Genomic DNA, 22,756 nt, shown 5'->3' with positions numbered 1-22,756 from the left:
ATGCCTTGGGAATAATTCCAGGTTTTTTCATTCTTATACATTTCCTATCTTGTGTAATTTAGAGAATTGAGTTTGTTGATTACCAAGGGCTCTTCCTGTTTTAACATTCTCTGTAATAGTTTGAACTTTTTTGGTTATGAGCTTATTTGGTTATCCTAGAATGTCCTTGACCCAAGTGCCTTATACTTCAGTGATTTATATTTCCAGATTGGTACTTCTAACAAAGCTACCTTTTTAATATATAGTAATTATTGGGACAGTACTTAAAGGGTGGTATATACAATGTTGTTTGTGCTGTTAACCAAGGAGAATTACTGAAAGGAAAGGGGGAAGTCTTTTGAAGTGAGCTTTTATTTCTCAGTACCTCATTTATTTGACTAGTTATTAATTTTAAGTAATCTGATAATTTTAGTGATCATTCATTAAATACAAATTTTCTACTCACCCAGTCAAGAAGTGAAACAATAAACAAAAAATAGGTAATCCACAAAACGTGTTTATCAGGAGATAGTCCAACATGTCAAATGCCTATATGAAATTTTGAGTAAATAGAAAGTCTGAACTTAGAAGTTTATATTATGCATGAAAGTAATAGGAGGGTGTTTTAACCATTTAGGAGCTCAGAAAATATGCCATCTGCATATTTTTTTTTCTAATGGTGTAAAATCTGCCTAACATAAGTCTGCCATTTTAACCATTTTTAAGTGTACCGTTCAGTGTCATTAAGTACATTCACAATGTTGTGTAACCATCACCATTTCTAAATTTTTTTCATCACCCAAAACAGAAATTCTGTAACCATTAAGCAATAACTCCACCTTCCCCCTTCCCTCTGGTAAGCTCTATCTGACTTTCTGTCTCTGTGAATTTGCCTCTTCTAGGTACTGCATGTAAGTGGAATCATGCAATATTTGTCCCTTTGTTTCTGGCTTATTTCACTTAGCATAATGCTTTCAAAGTTAATCCAGACTGTAGCATGTATCAGAATTCCATTCCTTTTCATGACTGAATAATATTCCAGTGCATGAATGTACTACATTTTGTTTATCCATTCCCTTGGGTTTCCACATTTTTGGCTATTGTGAATAATGCTGCAGTGAACATTAGCTCTCAAGTGTTTAAGACTCTGTTTTCAATTCTTTTGGGTATATAGCTAGAAGTAGAACTGCTGGATCATGTGATCATTCTGTTTAATTTTTTGAGGAATCACCAAACTGTTCTACAGCTACACTATTTTACATTCCCAGTAGCAATGCATGAGGATTCCAATTTCTCCACCTCCTCATCAACACTTGTTTTTGTTTTCTGGGGATGGGAGGGATAATAGCCATCCTTATGTGTGTGAAATGGTATTTGATTTGCATTTCCCTAAAGATTAGTGATCTTGAGCATCTTTTCATTTACTTATTGGACTTCTGTCTATCTTCTCTGGAGAGATGTCTGTTCAAGTCCTTTGTCCATTTTTGAATTGGGTTGTTTTTTTGTTGAGTTGTAAGAGTTCTTTATATATTCTGGGTATTAATCCCTCTGCAGATAGATGATGTGTATATATATTCTCTCATTCTGTGGGGTTGCCTTTTCACTTTGTTGATGGTGTTTGCACAAAAGTTTTAAACTTTGATGAAGTCCAGTTTGTGTATTTTTTTTGTTTGTTTCTCATGCTTTTGGTATTATAGCTAAGAAATCATTGTCAAACCAGTGTCCTAAATTTTTTTCCCTTTTGCTTTCTTCTGAGCATTCTATAGTTTTTAGCTCTTATAAGAATATAATATAGACATAGATAGCTCTTATATTTTGTTCTTTGATCTATTTTAAGTTAATTTTTGTATACGGTGTAGGGTAAGGGTCCAGTTTCATTCTTTTGCATGTGGATATTCAGTTTTCCTAGCACCATTTGCTCAAAAGACTATTCTTTCTTCAGTGAAAGATCTTGACACTTGTCAAAATTCATTGACCACAAACACAAGGGTTTATTTCTGGGCTCTTTTGTCCATTGGTCTGTATGTCTGTCTTTATGCCAGTAGCACATCATTTTGATTACTTGTAGCTTTGTAGTAACTTTTAAAATCAGGAGTGTAAGATCTCCAGCTTTATTCTCTTTTAATATTGTTTTGGCTATTTGGAGTCCCTTGAGATTTCCATATAAATTTTAGGATGAATTTTTCTATTTCTACAAAAAACCTCATTGGTTTTTGAAGGGTTGCACCGAATCTGTAAATCACTTTGGGTAGTAATGACATTTTCACATTACGTCTTCGAATCCACTCTTCTCTATTTTTATCTTTTCCTTTTATAACTTTGTAAAACTATGATATTTCTTACTTGAGAGAGATGGAGTAAAGAAATTCCTAGAGCATTGGTTTCTGGTTTCATCTTGCTCTAGGCAGTTGGGCTAATTTTGAGAATCTCTCCTCCATTTACTGATTCACTACTTGGAAGATTTAGGTTCTGATTACTTTTTCTTTTAGTTTGCTCCTTTGAGTAATCCCACCACTACCCACTCGTGTGTATTTGCAGAAACACTCTACAGGTCCACTTACAAGTTCAGTTCTGCATCTTGTTGGGAGCCTTGGGGAATTAGGAGGGAGGGCACCGCTGTGGGGTGGGGGCTGGTGGGCTCTTGCTTCTTGATCTCTTCTCTAATCAGGCCTGCAGGTGTTCTTTAACTACTTGCCTTGGCTTGTAACGAAAGCAATTTTAAGATAGAAGAAGAGTGATAGAAATAAGAATTATTTTGTGAAATAATTTTGATGGCATTTTCTCTTGAGGGGCAAAGATTTGAGGGGTACATAGTTCTGGCTGCTTAGCTTTCTCCAATAAGTAATTCGTTTGAATAATTTTCAGTGTTAGGTTGCTGTCTTTGCCCTTTCCCTGTCCTTTTTTTTTTTTTTTTTTTTTTTTTTTAATATATATATATATATATATTTTTTTTAACATTTATTTATTTTTGAGACAGAGACAGAGCATGAACGGGGGAGGGTCAGAGAGAGAGGGAGACACAGAATCTGAAACAGGCTCCAGGCTAGCAGTCAGCACAGAGCCTGACGCGGGGCTCAAACCCACGGACTGTGAGATCGTGACCTGAGCTGAAGTCAGACGCTTAACCGACTGAGCCACCCAGGCGCCCCTTTTTTTTTTTATTTATTTTTGGGACAGAGAGAGACAGAGCATGAACGGGGGAGGGGCAGAGAGAGAGGGAGACACAGAATCATCGGAAACAGGCTCCAGGCTCCGAGCCATCAGCCCAGAGCCTGACGCGGGGCTCGAACTCACGGACCGCGAGATCGTGACCTGGCCGAAGTCGGACGCTTAACCGACTGCACCACCCAGGCGCCCCTCCCTGTCCTTTTAAATTCAAGCTGCGATTTGAGTAATTTGGTTGTTTTGTTTTTGGAAACAAATAGGATTTTCAAATTTTTAAGTCCACTGGTGATTACTCTTCAAATCATCCTGCAAATCCATTGCATTGAATTGCTGAGTATAGGAGTAATTTTAAATGGAGCTAAGTTTACCCCTTAAAAACAGGAGTTCTTTCTGTGTATTACTGAGTAATTAGTGTGCATACTGAAGTCCAATATCCAGGGCTTGACTGCATTTAGGATTTAGCAGTGGGACTCTTCTGTTTTATCGCAGCAATACTTGATAATGAACCCAAAGCCAATGGAATAGCAGCTCAGGCATTCCTTCTTTATCATTAGTTTTATCCACAGTGGTATTCTTCGTGTTGCTTTTAGAGGCTATTACGTCCTCACCCTGTTATCTTTCAGAAAACCTCTGTAAAATCCCTTTGGCCGTTGAAGCATCCTGGCTCCAAAGCCAGCCTTCCCCTTCCCCTCCTTTTTAGTTTACATTGTTTCATCTTGCTGATAACATGCCAAAATATTATCAGTTGACAAACTTTTGCCACCATCCTGTCTCTGTTAGCAGTGGGCATGGCTAAATGCCTTAGGCAGTGGAAATAATATGCTTTATTTCCTGGGCACTTTAAACGTAAATGTAGACTAATTTCAAGAAAAGTTGCTGTCTTTGGGGCTTGAGTTTCAGGCACAAAGGTTTGCCATGCCTACAAGCTCAGTGCTTTTCCATTCTGAAAAATGGAAAACTGTCCTTTATTGAAAGTTGAGATCGCTGTATTTGTTATATATGGAAGGACAAAGTCTAGAGAAGGAAAGCATATTTTCAGTTTATCCTAGACAAATAAACATACTACAGTTTCACCTAAGCCACAGATGCAGGAAGTTAAGACTTTATGTAACATATCTGATCTGGTAAGTAAGTTTGATGCCTCTGAGATGGGCAGGAAGAAACAAAGAGTGTTCATGAAAATGAGCAGAGAATAGTTTCTGCTGTTAAGTGATCCTACCCACAGCTTGCTCTGGGTTCTAATAAAATAACGCTTTATAACTTTGGAGGAATTTTTTAGTTTAAAGAAGTTTGAAGTTGAGAAATCAAAAGACAGGGATTGCTATTTCTACAACCTGGTTACAGTAATCAGAGCCTGTTTAGTATTTGTTTTTTAAGGATGGGATGTATTTTCAAAGAAAAGACACTCACCATGTCTAAAGTACAATTAATGCCATTTTCCTACAAAAGTGAATATTGTCAGTTTGGATTTTTCCCTCTCTTCCCTGTGCTTCTATAGATAATCTTAAAAATTAAAAAAAAAATTTTTTAACATTTATTCAATTTTGAGAGACAGAGAGATAGTACAGTGGGGGAAAGACAGAGAGGGAGACACAGAATCCAAAGCAGGCTCCAGGCTCTGAGCTGTCAGCATAGAGCCCAACACAGGGTTTGGACTCACGAACAGAGAGATCATGACCTGAGCCGAAGTCGGACGTTTAACCGACTGAGCCAGGCACCCCTAAAAAAATTTTTTTAAAGTTTATTTATTTAATTTGAGAGTGAGAGAGACAGCGTGAAAGGGGGAGGGGTAGAGAGAGAGGGAGAGAGAGAGAAAGAATCCCAAGCAGGCTTCACAGCACTGTCACTGCAGAGCCTGACTCGGGCTCGAACTCGTGAAACGGTGAGATCATGACCTGAGACGAAACCAAGAGTTCGACGCTTAACCGACTGAGCCACCCAGGCGCCCCTCTATAGGTAATGTTTTTTACTGATCAGTTGTTAGAATGTCAGAGCTAGAAAGGGACCTAGAGAAATAATTATCTCAGTATCATTATACAGGTAAAGTAGAACCAGAATTTTACTGCCTGGAGTTCTTATTGAGGGATTGAAAAATAATGGAGGCCAAGGGGAAAGATGATACAGTAATGAAGATAGTACCAAGAATTATAATCTGAATTCAGAATTTAAAACATTCAGTCTTTAGAGAAGTACTTGCTTTAAATGATGCTGTTCTGCGCAGTAAAAGAAAATAATTTCAATCTTTTTGCTTCTTAGAGTTTAGGTCAGCCAGCATTTCTAGTTTCTAATGGTAGTGAAAAGCTCTCAGTAGACTGAGCAGCCTTATTTTATTTTTTTGCTTTTTTTTTCTTTTGGTACTCATCTTTTTGTGTGGTAGATGGGATAGAATTACTCTTTTAGTGAGTTTTTGGTAAAAATCCTTAGCTGCTTTTGTTACTCCAGAAGCAGAGTGAGACCAAATGGAAAAACTGATTCCAGCCAGTCTTTAGGGTTTTTTTTTTGTTTGTTTGTTTTTGTTTTTTTTTTTTGTCTAATGGGGCTTGGGGGCTGGAATTAGTATTTTTCTTAATTTCTCTGAAACTTTAAGCTTTGGAAGCCTAATGATTACCACATATTATTGCTACTTTTTTAATGAAGTAAGTTATTGGGTAGCCTGCCCCTCCCTGTGACCTACCTTTGGATTTTAAAATGTCTTCCTGGTATAGTGAGAATGGCAGAATCAATCTGCTGCTCTTCAGTTGATGCTTAGGAATGTTCTAAGCCCAGTTTTTATTTTGGCACAAAGCCATTTGCACTTTCCCTGCCAGCTATTTTTGGCACTGTCATGAACTTGGAAATTAACGATTCTGCTCACTGAAAGTAAAAATTTTGTCCCTTTTCAATTTTAGAAAAGCTTTTATGTTTCTGGATAGTCTTACTCTCTAGTTTATTAATGCTATTAAATTTGTGCCATCTTAAAAACATGCTATACTGGTTGGGGTTTAATTAAACTCTGAAACTCTCTCAGTAATATGTGGCTCTAGCCACCTGCAAAGAGTATCCCCTTTGAAGGTTGTTTCTTTGGTTCGCAGAACCACAGTTCACCTCAAATAGCATAAAAACAGGTGATAGTAGTCGTTCTATCCATAGCTGTCAAATAGTGGAAGTCTCAGCAGGCTCGGATCATCCTTCTGCTGTTTCTGTACAAGGGTCAGGAAAGCCTCTAGACCCTATGGAGTCTTCTACTTTACCTTATTTTCTAAGGGCTACTTACTTAGAAAAGTACTTGGGGAGGATATTCTTATTTTAGGAAATATCTTTATACTCTGCCTGCTCAATCCTCCCTGCTCCAGAGCAACAATAAGCACATATTACTTAAAAGTGAAGTTGGGGAAACCTATACATCCCATGAGGGTTCATAGCCTGTTAGATGGAGAGATCTGCTGAGGGGTCTGGAGCTGGTATTCCCTTACACATTCCAATTCTGTGACTTGTAAGAAGGAAAGGAAATTATTTGGAGATGATGATAAAATGTTTAAGAGCTCAAACCTTACATCCAGACTGCCTGGCCTCCATCATTTTGTAATTATGTGGCCTTCGGTGAGTTACTTATCTTCTCAATGCCTAGTTTCTTCATCTGTAAAATGGAAATGATACTTTATTACATAGAATCTGATACACCATTGATTGGAAAAAGAAACATTATTTAGGTCCCAATAAGAAAGTAAAAGCACTGCCAGTGAACTAAAATACATCATCATTTGCAAGAATCTTCTTGATTTCAGGAATGTTAAAATATGAAAAAAACAGGGATGCCTGGGTGGCTCAGTTGGTGAAGCGTCTGACTCTTGATTTCGGCTCAGGTCATAATGATCTTATGGTTTGTGAGTTCAAGCCCTGCATCGGGCTCCCGGGCTCCCGGGCTCCACGCGGACAATGCGGATGCTGCTTGGGATTCTCTCTCTCTTCTCTTTCTGCCCCTCCCCCACTCATGGTTGCTTGTGTGCTCATTGTCTCTCTCTCAAATAAATTTTTAAAAAAAGTGAAACAAGCATTCATCTTAGAATTGATGACTTAACATTAGTAATACCTACTTCCATAGGATTGTTGTAAAGGAATAAGTGACCACATTTATGAAGAGCTTATTAGAACATTTCATGGCACAGAGTAAGCACTATATAAGTGTCATCTATAATTATTATTGATATTAGTGATACATATTATCACCCTCCCCTTAAAAACCCATTTATCTCATAATTTTAGTCGTGGTTGGAAAATGCCATGTACACCATCAAGCCAAATTGATTTATATAGGTGGGTATGTGCTTAACTCTTACTTTTTTAGAGACAGTACAATATACTCAGTTCTGGGGCCAGATAGCCACGGTTCAAATTCTAGCTCTGCCACTTACTAACTGTGATTTTGGGCAAATTTTTTTGCCTCAGTTTCCTCTATAAATGGGGATAATAATTTTACCTTGAATGTATTCATACATATAAAGCTCTAGGCTTATGGTATTATCTTCATTTTCTCTTTAAGATTCCCTAGCGTTAGGTTTTTCACTTGGAGCATTCATGGAAATGAATATTCTATAGTGCTGCCAACCACTATATTTCTGTAGAAGGCATTTCTGTTACCAAGGGGTATTTATTGATCAGGTCACTTAATTGATTTTTCCGTAATTAAAAAGGTGCTAAGAGTAAAAAGAATAAATCTGGGATCCTTTATCTGGGATCCCTTATCTGAAATCTGTGATTTCAAAATCCAGAAAGCTCTCAAAATTAAAAAACTTTTTCTAAGTTTGGTGTATTGGCAAAGTCTGACTTGAAACAATGTAAGGCCGGGGCGCCTGGGTGGCTCAGTCGGTTAAGCATCCGATTTTGGCTCAGGTCATGATCCTCGCGGTTTGTGAGTTTGAGTCCCGCGTCAGACTCTGTGCTGACAGCTCAGAGCCTGGAGCCTGCTTCAGATTCTGTGTCTTGCTCTCTCTGCCCCTCCCCTGCTCATGCTCTGCCTCTCTCTGTCTCAAAAATAAATAAAACGTTAAAAAAAATTTAAGAAAAAGAAACAATATAAGGCTACTTAAAGTCTTTATTCACCAACATGGTATGACTATTCATTGACTTTGGTACAGAAGTATTAATGTGTTTGATTTGAGGGTGCTTCCCTAAACTCCATTGGGAATATTATGCAATATGTAGTTTATGCATGGTAGTACCTTTCTGAAATTAAAAAAAAAAAAAAAAAAAAAAAAAGAATTCCAAAACACAGCTGGCCCCAGAGGTTTCAAATGATGGATTTTATATCAAAGATAGTTTTCAGTTTCTTTAAATTATTGTACCTTTAGCTGATACTAAAACGGGACTTAGTCAACATAATTTCCCCAGATAATGTTTATTTTTTAATTTGCTATTTTTGTTTTTGCTAGAGCCCCTGAAATTATTCTTGGATTACCGTTTTGTGAAGCTATTGATATGTGGTCATTGGGCTGTGTGATAGCTGAGCTGTTCCTGGGATGGCCTCTTTATCCTGGTGCTTCAGAATATGATCAGGTAAGAGTGTATACTTGAATAGAAAGCAAGTATTTACTAATGAAATAGATTTTAGAGGAAGAGAAGTACTTACTAGTGAAGTTTTTAGATATGGAAAGAATAGTCTAATTAGAAAGGATTTTTTAAAGAATACAATTTTCTCTACCTGTTTTTTAATCTGATGTTACATTCGCAATTCAACAGTTAAGAAAGGTTCTTATTTCATATTACTTTAGATTGGTACCTTTCCAGATCTGTGATGATTTATTAGAGAGACTGACTTTGGTTAATAAATGTGTCTTGTGAGTTTTAAGATATGAAAGTAAAGAAGGATGAGGAATAGGAATTTTAAGAGTGACCTTTGGCTCACTCAGAGCTGTTACTTCCTTTTATACATGCCATATGCTGAAGTACTCTCTACAAATTGAAACACATTGGGCCCCGGAAGCTGTGATATATACTGGGTCTCTGTAAAATACGATTTAGGAGGGAAATCATAGGAGTTGAAAAGTATTGTAATAAATGGTCTATATCTCAAAACAAAGGAGCTTTAGAAAATATGCTGCAATTTCCCAAGGAGCTGGTCCTAAGGGGAAATGAAGGGAAATAAATTGTAAATTCTTATTTCTTATTCTTTTAATAAAAATGGTTCTAACCACTATGCTGTAAGCTCTTTGAGGGGATAGACTGTTTCATCCCACCAGTATATCCTCAGCTTCTGGTACTGTGTCTGGCACATAGTAAGTACATGAGGTTTTTTAAATTTTTTGTTTTTAAATTTTTTTTAATGTTTATTTATTTTTGAGAAAAGGAGAGAGAAACCGAGTGCGAGCAGGGGAGGGGCAGAGAGAGAGGGAGACACAGAATCTGAAGCAGACTCCGGGCTCTGAGCTGTCAGCACAGAGCCTGACGCAGGGCCTGAACCCATGAACCGCGAGATCACGACCTGAGCCGAAGTCTGGTGCTTAACTGACTGAGCCATCCAGGTGCCCTTGTTTATTGTTTTTAAAGAAGTAAATGGTTATCTGGAATTATTAAAAGGAAAAAAGAACAAAACAGTGTTTTTCCCTATTCAACGTAGAATTTTGATTCCTTGATCCATTTTAGATTCACCTTCCAAAAATATGACTCTTTGGGCAGGTCTTTGATTGAAACATAAAAAATGAATTACTCATGTGAGATGTAACTAGTTATATTGAACTTTGAAATTTAATCTCTCTTGTACCTTGTGAGAAAGAAGCCAGCTTTCTTATTTTATAATAAAAAAGTGTGAAGGAGATTAAGTGAGGCAAAAACACAGGTGGTTGAACTAAACTATTGATTCTCCTTTTTGAGAATCCGATGAAGTTAGGGATGTGAGTCTTCTCAGAAAAATTTGCATATGGTATTTTGAGTACAAATTTAGGAGATTCATGGATCCCTAGTTAAGAAACCTTACTCTGAGCAATCACAGTCATGAAAGTGCCATCCCTAGGCCAGCCTTCAACTTTAGTAAACAGATTGGTACTATAAATTTTCCTGGGAAGTAGAACCAACTAAAATTAGATTTAAAAGCTAAGGTATGCCTGAGGCTTTTTAAAATAAAGAGATGAACTGGTAGTTTTGAGGATTTTTTCCCAGTGTGCATAGATGTGAAACTGTGGGTGGTAGGAGGAAGTCATTTTTCCCATGTTGAATAAATGGGATACTGCTGTTTTAGAGCAGGATTGGGGATAGGTTATCCTGATGCATCTCTGGTTATACAAAAAGATTTCTGTGGCAGGATCTCTGTTCTTCCAGCCAAGTTTCTTTAAAACAACTTTATTGAGATATACTTTGTATATCATGTAAGTCAGTCATTTAAAGTGTACAACTCAGTGATTTTTAGTATGTTCACAGGGTTGTGAACCATCCCCATAACCAGTTTTAGAACATATTCATCCCTCTGTAATGAAACCCTGCACCTAATTAGCAGTCAATGCCCATTCTCCCCTAACCTGTACCCTCTCCTGCCCCTGGCCACCACTAATCTACTTTCTGTCTCTATAGACTTGCCTATTGTAATTTATCATATTTATTACACACGATGTGTAGTTTTTTTTGGTGATGGGCTTCTTTATTAACATGTTTTCATCCGTGCTGTACTGTGTATCAGAATGTCGTTACTTTTTATGGCTGAATAATGTTCCATTGTATATATGTTCATCACATTTTGTTTATCCATTTATGTTTTGATGGATATTGAGTTACCATCTTTTGGCTATTGTGAATAATGGTGCTATGAACACTGGCATACAGATGTTTAAGTTCCTATTTTCAGTTTTTTGGGGGTATATATAGCGAGAAGTGAATTACTGGGTTATCTGGAAATTTTATGATTAAACAAACTGTTTTCCACAGCAGTCATATCATTTTGCATTCCTACCAGCAATACACAGGGGTTTCAATTTCTCTACATCCTTGCCAACACTGGTTATTTTCCTTTTTTCTTTTCTTTTCTTTTCTTTTTTTTTTTTTAAAGGTAGCAGCCATCCTTATGGATATGAAGTGACAGCACAGAGCCCACTGGGGATTGGTTCTCTCTTCTCTCTTTGCCCTTCCCTCACTCAAGTGCGCCCCAGGGGATACCTGGTTTATCTCCTCTAGAGAAGTTTACTTAAGTCCTTTGCCCATTTTTGAATTGGGCTGTTTATTGTTGTTGAGTTGTAGGAGTTTTTATATATTCTGGGTATTGATCCCTAATTAGATATATAATTTGCAAAACTTTTCTCTCATTCCTTGGAGTTGCCTTTTCACTAAGTTGATAGCATTGTTTGCACAAAAGTTTTTAATTTTGATGAAGACCAGTTCTTCCTTTTGTTACTTGTACTTGTGGTATCATATCTAAGAAATTATTACTAAATCCAAAGTCATGAAGATTTCTCCTGTGTTTTCTTCTGAGAGGTATAGTTTTGTCTCTTGCATTTAGATGTTTGAGCCATTTTAAGTTGATTTTTCAACATAGAATAAAGCAAGGGTTTACTTTCAGTATTTTGCACGTGGATATTCAGTTTTTCCAGCACCATTTGCTACAAGACTATTCTTTCTCTGCTAGATCTTAGCAGAGAAAGCTAAGATCTTAGCTAGGTCTTAGCATCCTTATCAAAACTCAGTTGACCATAAATACAATGATTTATTTCTGGACTGTCAATTCTGTTCCATCTGTATCTTATATCTGTCTTTATGCTGGTACCACGTTGTTTTGGTTACTATAGCTTTGTAGTCGGTTTTGAAACCAGGGAGTGTGAAGCCTCTAACTTTGTTCTTTTTTAAGATTGTTTTGGCTATTTGGGGTCCCTTGTGATTCCATATGAATTTTAGAATTTTTTTTCCTGCAAAAAAAGTCATTGGGGTTTTTTCTTGTTTTTTATTTTTTCTTTTTTTTTGTTGTTGTTGTTTTTGTTTTAGTAGTGAGTGCATTGAATTTCTGGAAAGTATCAGCATCTTAACAATACTGTCTTCTGATCCATAAATGTGACCAGATTTTTTTTAGGTTTTCTTTGGCAGCTTTTTGTAATTTTCAGAATATAGGTTTTACATTTCTTTTTTTTATGTTGATTTATTTTGAGAGAGAGAAAGTGCGCACGCATCTGAGTGAGCAGGGGAGGGACAGAGAAAGAGAGAGGGAGAGAGAGAATCCCAGGCAGGCTCTTTGTTGTCAGCGCACAGAGCCTGACTCAGGGCTTGATCCCACAAACTGTGAGATCATTTCCTGAGCCAAAATCAAGAGTTGGACACTTAACCAGCTAAGCCACCCAGGCACCCCTACATTTCTTTTATTTCTAAGTATTCTGTTTTTTGTTGCTGTTGTTTTGTTGGCTGTGGTGAATGGAATTATTTTCTTAATTTTATTTTCAGATTGTTTCTAACGTGTAGAAATACAATGAGTTTTGTAATTGATCTTGTATTCTGCGACCTTGTTGAACTCTATTACCAGTAATTTTCTTCCTTTTTTTCTTTTTAAAGGTTATTTATTATTATTTTTATTAAGTAATCTCTATACCCAACATGTGGCTTGAACTCACGACCCCAAGATCAAGAACTGTATGCTCTACTGACTGAGTCAACCAGGCACCCCTCTAGTAGTTTTCTGATAGAACTCTAGTTCTAATAGTTTTGATGGATTCCTTACAATTTTCTAACTATAGATCATGCCAACTACAAATAAAAATAGTTTTACATCTTCCTTTCCAATCTGGATTCCTTTTTTCTTTTCTTGCCTAATTCCTTTGCAATGAACCACTAATACAGTGTTGAACAGAAGTATAAGAGCTGACATCCTTGCCTTGTTCTAAGTTTTAGGGGGAAAGTAGTCTTTCACTATAAGTATGATATCCACTGTGGATTTTTCATAAATACTAGAGCTGAGATTATATAGCAAATGTTTGTGAGTCTTTAAATATTAGTTAATAGCTTCAAATTTGTTGGAAACATTTTAATTGTTTAAGATAACAAATGACATGGGAATGCAAGCTGGTGCAGCCACTCTAGTATGGAGGTTCCTCAAAAAACTAAAAATAGAACTATCCTACAACCTAGCAATTGCACTACTGGGTATTTGTCCAAGGGATACAGGTGTGCTGTTTTGAAGGGACATATGCACCCCATTGTTTATAGCAGCACTATTGACAATAGCCAAAGTATGAAAAGAGCCCAAATGTCCATCGATGGATAAAGAAGATGTGGTGTATATATATATATATATATATATATATATATATATACACACACACACACACACACACACACACACACACACACACACACACAATGGAGTATTACTTGGCAATCAAAAAGAATGAAATCTTGCCATTTGCAACTATGTGGATGGAACTGGAGGGTATTGTGCTAAGTGAAATTAGCCAGTCAGAGAAAGACAAAAATCATATGACTTCACTCATGTGAGGACTTTAAGAGTCAAAACAGATGAACATAAGGGAAGGGAAACAAAAACAATATAAAAACAGGGAGGGGGACAAAGCATAAGAGACTCATAAATATGGAGAACAAACTGAGGGTTACTGGAGGGGGTGTGGGAGGGGGGATGGGCTAAATGGGTAAGGGGCACTAAGGAATCTACCCCTGAAATCATTGTTGCACTATGTGCTAACTAATTTGGATGTAAATTAAAAAAAAATAATAAAATTAAAAATAAATAAATAAAAATAAAATAAAATAACAAATGACAGTAATACTTTTTGTTTGTATAAATGTAAGACTTGTTTTTGCTGTATTATAAGCTATATGAAAAGTAATGTCTGGATGATAGCTTCCCATTCTACTTTCACTTAATTTAATTCTGTAATACTAACATTAAAAAAAATTTTTTAATGTTTATTTATTTTTGAGAGAGAGAGAGAGACAGAGTGTGAGCAGGGGAGGGGCAGAGAGAGAGGGAGACACAGAATCCGAAACAGACCTCAGGTTCTGAGCTGTGAGCACAAAGCCTGATGCCAGGCTTGAACCCACAGACCATGAGATTATGACCTGAGCCGAGGTCAGATGCTTAACCGACTGAGCCACCCAGGCTCCTCTGTAATATTAATATTTTAAACTATTTTTATTGTTTAAGTGCATTACTATAGAAAAATTAGAAAAGATGCGGTAGGCCAGGAGATAAAACTTTCAGTCTCTAGTAGTTCCACCCTTTAGAGGTAACACTATTAGGATTTGGCATATTTTGTGTTTAAATGTATAATTTGTTGATTTTCATCATGTATTTATGGATTACCTACTTTGGACACTGGGGATACAATGCTGCATAAAACATTGTCCTTGTCCTCATGGAAGCTATAATTTGATGATGAGAGATATTAAGTAAACAATTATATAATACTTTCAGGGGCACCTGGGTGACTCAGTCACTTAAGCGTCCAACTTTGGCTCAGGTCATGATCTTGCAATCCATGAGTTCGAGGCCAGCGTTGGGCTCTGCTAACAGCTCAGAGCCTGGGGTCTGCTTCGGATTCTGTGTGTGCCTCTCTCTCTGCTCCTTACTCTCTCATGCTCAGTCTCTCTCTCAAAAGTAAATAAACATTAAAAAGATTTTTAATGTTTTTGTATATATAATAAATACATAAATGTATAATATATAAATAAATATATAATTATATAATATGATTGAGATCCCTCCTCCCATTGCTACTACCCTACTCTAGGCTGTCTTGTTAACTTGCCTGGGTTACTAGACAATCTCCCTTTATTCTGACCTCTCTCCAGTTTTTTTACAAAATGATTTTTACAAAACACATTTGATCATGCTACCTCCCTGCTCTTCAGTGGGTTTTTATACTTTTAGAATAAAGGGCTGAATCCTTCATATGGCCTCTGAACCCCTACATGGGTTGTCTTTCCCCTTTCTCTCTCCTTCTCTAGATTGATCTTACACCATTTCTACTTGCTTTTCGTGCTCTAGCACCAGTGGCACCATTTCAGTACTGGTTAAGAATATGCTTTTTTCTAGCACAGGCCCATGTACATACTGTTCTCATAGTCTGGAATTTCTGTGCCACCCATTCATTTCATCTAGTCAGTGTCTACTCATTTATTAGCTCAAGTGTTACTTTCTCAAGGAGCTTTTCCTCACCAGTCCTCCATCTAACTCAGGTTCCTTTGTGATGTATTTTTATACAAGTCTATTTCTTTTTTTTCAGAATGCCAATTCAACTGAAAGTTTGAATATTCAGTGTCTGTCTCCCTCACTTGACTGCAAGGTCTATGAGAGCAGGAACCGTGTCTGTTTTTAAAATCACCAATGCCTGGCTCAATAAGTACTTACTAAAAGAATGAATGAATATATGTGCTATATATAATTCTATTCTACATAATAAACTTATGGATATAGAGGAGCATATCTGGTCATATCTAAGACACTGTTGATTGATATATATACACATTTTTCTGTACCTCTACGAAAGAATGCTGCCAATTAAACCATGATAATTATCAGTTGTAAGATATATCTTGATTTCAGAGATGTTAGTGTAAAAAAATATGCCTCTTAGAATCAGTGAAATGTAATAATTTTGTTAAAAAGTGAGATTATTTCATTTGTAATCTGCTTTTTCTACTTACATTGTGAAATATCTTTACAGGTCAATAACTATACTTCTTTGTTCGTTTTAAATGTCTGTGTAGTATTTTATTGCATAGATTTTATCCTGGATTTAAAAAATTTTTTCATCCTTTTTGTATGCAAAAGAAGTTCACATTTAAAATGTCTTTGGGAGGGGCGCCTGGGTGGCGCAGTCGGTTAAGCGTCCGACTTCAGCCAGGTCACAATCTCGCGGTCCGTGAGTTCGAGCCCCGCGTCAGGCTCTGGGCTGATGGCTCAGAGCCTGGAGCCTGTTTCGGATTCTGTGTCTCCCTCTCTCTCTGCCCCTCCCCCGTTCATGCTCTGTCTCTCTCTGTCCCAAAAATAAAAATAAAAAACATTGAAAAAAAAATAAAAAAAAAATAAATAAATAAAATGTCTTTGGGGCACCTGAGTGGCTCAGTCAGTTAAGCGTCTGACTTCAGCTCAGGTCACGATCTCACGGTCCATGAGTTCAAGCCCAGTGTCAGGCTCTGTGCTGATGGCTTAGAGCCTGGAGCCTGCTTCAGATTCTGTGTCTCCCTCTCTCTTTGCCCCTCCCCTGCTCGCACTCTGTCTCTCAAGAATAAATAAACATTAAAAAATTTTTTTAAATGTTCTTATCTACATTAAAAAGTTTTTTTTTTCCTGTTTTGCTAATGCTGTATTAGCTTCCCATTACATAGTTCCCACAGATTTAAGAGTAGGGGCGCCTGGGTGGCTCAGTCGGTTGGGCGTCCGACTTCGGCTCAGGTCATGATCTCACGGTCCGTGGGTTCGAGCCTCGCGTCGGGCTCTGGGCTGATGGCTCAGAGCCTGGAGCCTGCTTCCGATTCTGTGTCTCCCTCTCTCTCTGCCCCTCCCCCGTTCATGCTCTGTCTCTCTCTGTCCCAAAAATAAATAAACGTTAAAAAAAAATTAAAAAAAAAAAAAGAGTAGTATCCTGCTGTTTTCTGATAGGTAGGCCAGATTTGGCATATAGGCCATAGTTTGCTGACCTGTGCTTTACACTGTTAAAAAATTGGCGAGGATCTCCAAGAGCTCTGTGTAGTTTATATCTACTAGTATATAGTACAGTAGAAATTAAAACTGAAGATTTTTAGAAGGAGTGGTGGGAAGTAAGATTTATTTCCTTGCTTACACGTTTCTAATTTAATCTTAAGTATAGCCATTCAAATATGGAAGAGTTGGTAAAAAAAAAAAAAAAATTGCCTGTTGTAACACTCTCAGTAGTGAAGAGAAAAGCAAATCATCTCTTCTGTTGCTTTCTTGAGTCATGACAATCGTGCAAGCAAACAAATATGAACAATAAAACTGGGAAATTTTAAAAACATAAGTACATACAAGCACGTTTCATTAACCATTGGAGCAATGACACATCCTTCTAGAAATCTCTATACCCGTAAGAAGGGAATGAAAGACAGATAACTTCTTAGTATTATTTTAAAAATAGTTTTTGCTTCATGGACTCCCTGAAAGGATCTTAGGGACCCTCAGGGGTCTCCAGACAAGACTTTGAGAACTGCCAGCCTTGTTCATAGTAGGTGTTCAGTAAATGTTGATTGAGTGACCACAGTGCCTGCCCTCTAGTGATGTAGGGATAGAGAAGCTAAATGAAGTATCTAAGTTTATGGTGTGAGAGAGAAGTTCTATGGCAGTTTAGAATAGGGACAATTGACAGGAGCTAGAGTAGCCAAGAAAGACATTTATAACAATGTTTTCCAAATCTTTTAAATTTGATAATGTATCAACAAAGAAAACAAAAAAAAAACTCCTGGTGGGTGATCCATTGAATAGTTTGTTGAAAATTATTCTCTTCTGTCCTAGAAATCTCCTGATGTTTTCTGAACTTTGTATCAGAAGTCAACAAGAAAGCAAAAATGGTGGGGCACCTGGGTGGCTCAGTTAAGCATCTGACTCTTGGTTTTGACTCAGGTCATGATCTCACAGTTTCGTGGGTTCGAGCCCCACGTCGGGCTCTGCGCTGGCAGCACAGAGCCTGCTTGGGATTCTCTCTCCCTCACTCTCTGCCCCTCCCCCACTCGTGCTGTCTCTGTCTCTCTCAAAATAAATAAGTAAACTTAAAAAAAAAAAAAAAGCAAAAATGGTTACAAACAAAATTTTCAAAATGGAATTTTCCTGGTAAATGACATATAGTAACATGGCAATAACTGAATAAATATTTGGGAATTAACCTGTGAGTAGGTTAGCATATTTATGTATTTACAGATGAATTTCATTTGTATTGACTTGGCTAGAGCAGTAATGTCTTTGTGTAAAAGTTTTTAATATTTCCCCTTTCCACTCCAAATCAGTGTTTTAATGATTTCGATGTTTCAGATTCGTTACATTTCACAAACACAAGGCCTGCCCGCTGAATATCTTCTCAGTGCTGGGACAAAAACAACCAGGTTTTTCAACAGAGATCCAAATTTGGGGTATCCGCTGTGGAGGCTGAAGGTCTGTCTCCTCTACTATAGTACTCATTCCTGTACTCCTTACTCCCAACTTTTTAGTTATTAAATTCTTGAGGTGGAGGAGGGAAACGGGGTGGTGGTGGTCGTGATGGGAATGTATGTTTACAGGAGGAAGTACTTGGAAAAAATTATTTCACTGTACACATTTGATCCGATCCTTAGTTAAAAAATAAACTGGACGCCTGTTCACTTGTCTAAGGTTATTTTGCAAATGTGAACCAGCAGCTGAGAAGGGAGTATTAGAGAATAGTGCTTCCTGTTGAGTCACAGGAAGAACTAGAGTAACTTAGCAATGACTGTTTTTTAGAGAATTCTCAATGGATGTGAGAAAACATAATTTTCTAACTCCCTACATTAAGGCCTTACATATTTTCTTGATCCAAATACCTGTTTTTTACTTCTGAACCTATTCCTTTAACTTGAGAGATCTCTTGAGTAATTTGCGTAACCCTGTGAGTCTCCCTCTGAGCCTGTTAAATAGTTAGCATTTGAAATAATTTCATTTGAACGTAGCTTTAAGGGAAAAATGATAATGTGCCTTCTTCTATGACACCCCTCAGGAGCAGTGCTGCGTCATTGTTTCCACATTTAATTTAGCACTGTTGAAGGGGTAAGATCCAGGTGCCATCTGTCCACAAGAAGATTTTCTGGTTGTAAATTACTTCCATGTTTGCCATCTCTGGTTGGCAGGGTGACGATAGATACTTGTCTCTTTGTATTCTGGTTTTAATTTAGAACAAAATGTGAGAGTAGTATATGGATGGAATTGAAAAAAATCTGTTTTATAGACACCGGAAGAACATGAATTGGAGACTGGAATCAAATCAAAAGAAGCTCGAAAGTACATTTTTAATTGTTTAGATGACATGGCTCAGGTGAGTATAGAAAATTTCAGGAAGCCAGACATTTATGTATGTCTTTAATCAGAGACACACTTCTGTTGATTAATTATATTAAAGATAGATTCAGTCTGTTATCTTCTAGTATATTTTCATTTTTTAGAGAAAAAAGTTCATTAATATTCTGCCATGTATTAAAAGAACATTGAATTTTAACCAAGGACACTTTTAAAATTATTTCTCCTTTGCTTTTGCTTTAACTGGTCTTGTTGCCTGTCAGTATTTTGAAATACCATTTCTGAAGGTTTCTTTCCTATTTTCTCTGTTAAATACATACTTACATAAGAGCTAACATTTGTTGAGTGCTTATTATGTTCCAAATTCTGTTTAAACACTTTATACTTATTGTGTTATTTAATTTTTTCAACAATAGAAACTTATATATTTAAGTAATAATAATCGCTTTTGTTAACTTGTCCAAATTTTGAATGAAAAGACTTCATTCAGCTTTATTCTACCAACAAACTCAAACGCTACCAAATTGAAGATTTTAATTAGACAGCATAAGAAGAGCTTCCACTTGTGAAAATGATTATACTATAATAAAAAGGATTTCCTCAGGTTTTTCTCCTAGATCTGTATCTGTCTATCTAATCTGTCATGCAGATGTTTAGTGTCGGCATTCAAGATTAAGTGATGAAGTATAATGTTTCTAAATTTTCCTTCGAAGGTGAATATGTCCACAGACCTAGAGGGAACAGACATGTTGGCAGAGAAGGCGGATCGAAGAGAATACATTGATCTGCTAAAAAAAATGCTAACAATTGATGCAGATAAGAGGATTACTCCTCTGAAAACTCTTAACCATCAGTTTGTGACAATGACTCACCTTCTGGATTTTCCACATAGCAATCAGTGAGTATGGTCTGGGGTACTTGCCCTGATGTGGTTCTGTGTTGAGTTACCATCTTACAGCTTAAATGGAGTGGTCACATGTGAGTGGCACTCCTGGTGCTTGCATGTTTGGCTCACTGATGCTTTCCTTTCTCACTGAAAAATCATGAGATTAAAAATAAGATGTATGGTTTTTTCTCTTTATGGTTATAAAAAGTCTTGATTCATTTTATTTAAATATACTTGGGTAAAAATGTTGATCCACATTCATCTTGAGTTGTTTGTTATCTGTTTAAATCTCAGCATTCATTTTACTGAATCTTTAATCTCTTTTTCAGTGTTAAGTCTTGTTTTCAGAACATGGAGATCTGCAAGCGGAGGGTTCACATGTATGATACAGTGAGTCAGATCAAGAGTCCCTTCACTACACACGTTGCCCCAAATACAAGCACAAATCTAACCATGAGCTTCAGCAACCAGCTTAACACAGTGCACAATCAGGTACTTAATAAATGATTTTGGAAACTCAAACCTAAGAAGGGTAGAAACTAGTAAGAGTACAGGTTGAGATAAACCAATCTTTGCTTTGGTGATCTTGTTGCTTCTTACGAATTTCTACTTGGCAAAAGTGATGGAAGACAGGGTAGACTGATAATACCTACCAGTCATGCGTTGCCAAAAATTAGATACACAGGCCTAATCCAGGCCCTCATAGTCTCAGGTTGTCCCATAAATGGACCCTAGTTAGTTGTACTGACTTTAGCCAGATGACACTCTTTCTCTCTGTTGGAAAGGTTTTATATGTCTCGTTACATGTATTGAAGGGTGTTTCCAATAATTTTTTTTGATGCTGTACATTAGATCCTCAGAACGTATTCATCTTGTAATTGCATGTTTTGTACCCTTTGACCTTTCACCCATTTTCTCTCCACCTGCCACCCTGTTCCTAGCAATCACCAATCTACTCACTGTTTGTAGGAGTTCAGTTTGGTGTTTCCAATAATTAACTTTAAGAGTGGTTTTCCATTCGTTTGCCAAACGGTGATATTTACATTTGTTTGTTATTGAAGGCGTAAGCTTCCTAATTTCTTAGCTAGATCTACTTTTAAAATGAGATTTGGTGGTATCTCACATCCAGCAACTTTTTGCACAGAAAGAAGAGATAAGGGTTTATACAACCTCAGTTGGTACAGGACCATTTTTTAAATCTTTGTTTTCTTCTTCAACCTTACAATATGCCTTAAATTTAGAGATTGGGAAATTTTCTTGAGCAGAGGGTTATTTCAAAGACAGTTAATATTACATTTAAAACTTTGTTTTAAGTTTTTCTGAGCAGATTCTGCACGTGTAAAAATATTGTTATTTCCATTTTATACCAGTATACAACTGCAATCCTTTTGTTTTCAGGCCAGTGTTTTAGCTTCCAGTTCTACTGCAGCAGCTGCTACTCTTTCTCTGGCTAATTCGGATGTCTCACTGCTAAACTACCAGTCGGCTTTGTACCCATCATCTGCAGCGCCAGTTCCTGGAGTTGCCCAGCAGGGTGTTTCCTTGCAGCCTGGAACCACCCAAATTTGCACTCAGACAGATCCGTTCCAACAAACATTTATAGTATGTCCACCTGCTTTTCAAAGTAAGTGGGGGAAACGGTTATATCAAACCCACAGATCTTGCTGTAGACAGTTCCTTACTGGGTATCTAGTTGTTTAGTTTTGATTTCTGACAGGTTTAAACTCTGACTGTGAAGATAACTGAAATTAACAAAGTGTATTTACCCTTTTTACATTGATTATTTATCTGACTTTGGTACTGTCTGACACATTACGGGAGTTCAGTTAACATTTTCTTATTTGAACTGCCCTGATATCAATTTCTTGCCCATTGAGACCTTCTACCAATGTCCTGTATCTTGTATAAGCATGTATCTCTCAATATGCAGAAAATATTAAGCGTGAAGAAATTTGTTGTAAACAGAAGTTCTGTTGAATCTTGTTTCCTATATCATTCCATTATTAAATAAAATTAGCCTTCCAAATAAAATATAATTTTATTCTAAAATGTAAAAATTATGCTTAAGAATGCGGAAACCTTGTGAGTTACATTCAGAAATAAAGAGCATTATTTACTGAACTGAAAAATTCTACAAGTTGAAGTACTTGTGTGGGGAATGCATTAAGATTGTCTGCTTCAGCTTATGAATCATACTGTTCCTGCAAACTCCTACCAACAGAGGAACAGAATAGCTGAAGAGGGAGGCTCTGACCCCATGTGTTGCAATAAGATTTAAATTTTCACATTCCTATCCTTCCTCATTTTTTTCATTGTTCTGTAATTCAGTCTGTCCAGTTCCTTTTTTCCTGAAATATGGGAAATGTGTTTATTGATCTGCTGAACCATTTGAAAGGGCACATTATTTTAGGGATATTTTCTGACGACACACTTGATTTTCCCAACAGAAAGTCAGAAAGTCAGGTTTATACCCTGTGGAAATAAACCAGGATTCAGGCTTCTTATAGCACTTTACATAAAAGCATTTTTATCTTTTTACTTCAGTTCCTTATTGACTGTGACTCTCTTGTTTGTTTGGTTTCTGACAGAGTCGGAGCAAGCAGAAGGAAAAGAGGGGATAGGGGAGACTGAGAGATTACCGGGAGGACAGGAGAGCGATAGCGATGTAAACCAGGGAGAAACCACAGGGAGAGCGGAGGAGCAGATTCAAAACCCGTAAATGCAAATTTAGCCTAACTTACCAAATTATTTTCTGTGTATGCTGCATAGTAGTAAATTCTATACTTTGGGTT

The 22,756-nt window shown here is 37.0% G+C and overlaps 1 protein-coding gene across 5 annotated transcripts in view; it reads left to right on the top strand.

Moving 5' to 3' along the window:
- Window positions 1–22,756, top strand: part of HIPK1 (homeodomain interacting protein kinase 1) — a 50,795-nt gene that overhangs the window by 11,500 nt on the left and 16,539 nt on the right. For all 5 annotated transcript variants that reach the window (XR_007454640.1, XM_049616523.1, XM_049616525.1 and 2 more), the window contains exons 3-8: window positions 8,553–8,676; window positions 18,086–18,205; window positions 19,011–19,097; window positions 19,792–19,976; window positions 20,294–20,456; window positions 21,363–21,588. Coding sequence is in view for 4 of the 5 variants with exons in the window: in XM_049616523.1 (XP_049472480.1) it covers window positions 8,553–8,676; window positions 18,086–18,205; window positions 19,011–19,097; window positions 19,792–19,976; window positions 20,294–20,456; window positions 21,363–21,588 (905 nt within the window). In the remaining variant the exon portion in view is untranslated. The remainder of the gene's footprint in view (window positions 1–8,552; window positions 8,677–18,085; window positions 18,206–19,010; window positions 19,098–19,791; window positions 19,977–20,293; window positions 20,457–21,362; window positions 21,589–22,756) is intronic.

Source organism: Panthera uncia, assembly GCF_023721935.1.
Source record: "Panthera uncia isolate 11264 chromosome C1 unlocalized genomic scaffold, Puncia_PCG_1.0 HiC_scaffold_4, whole genome shotgun sequence".
In the NCBI taxonomy this organism is placed as follows: domain Eukaryota; kingdom Metazoa; phylum Chordata; class Mammalia; order Carnivora; family Felidae; genus Panthera; species Panthera uncia.
The sequence above is the reverse complement of the archived record's forward strand: the minus strand, read 5'-3'. Positions and strand labels throughout refer to the sequence as shown.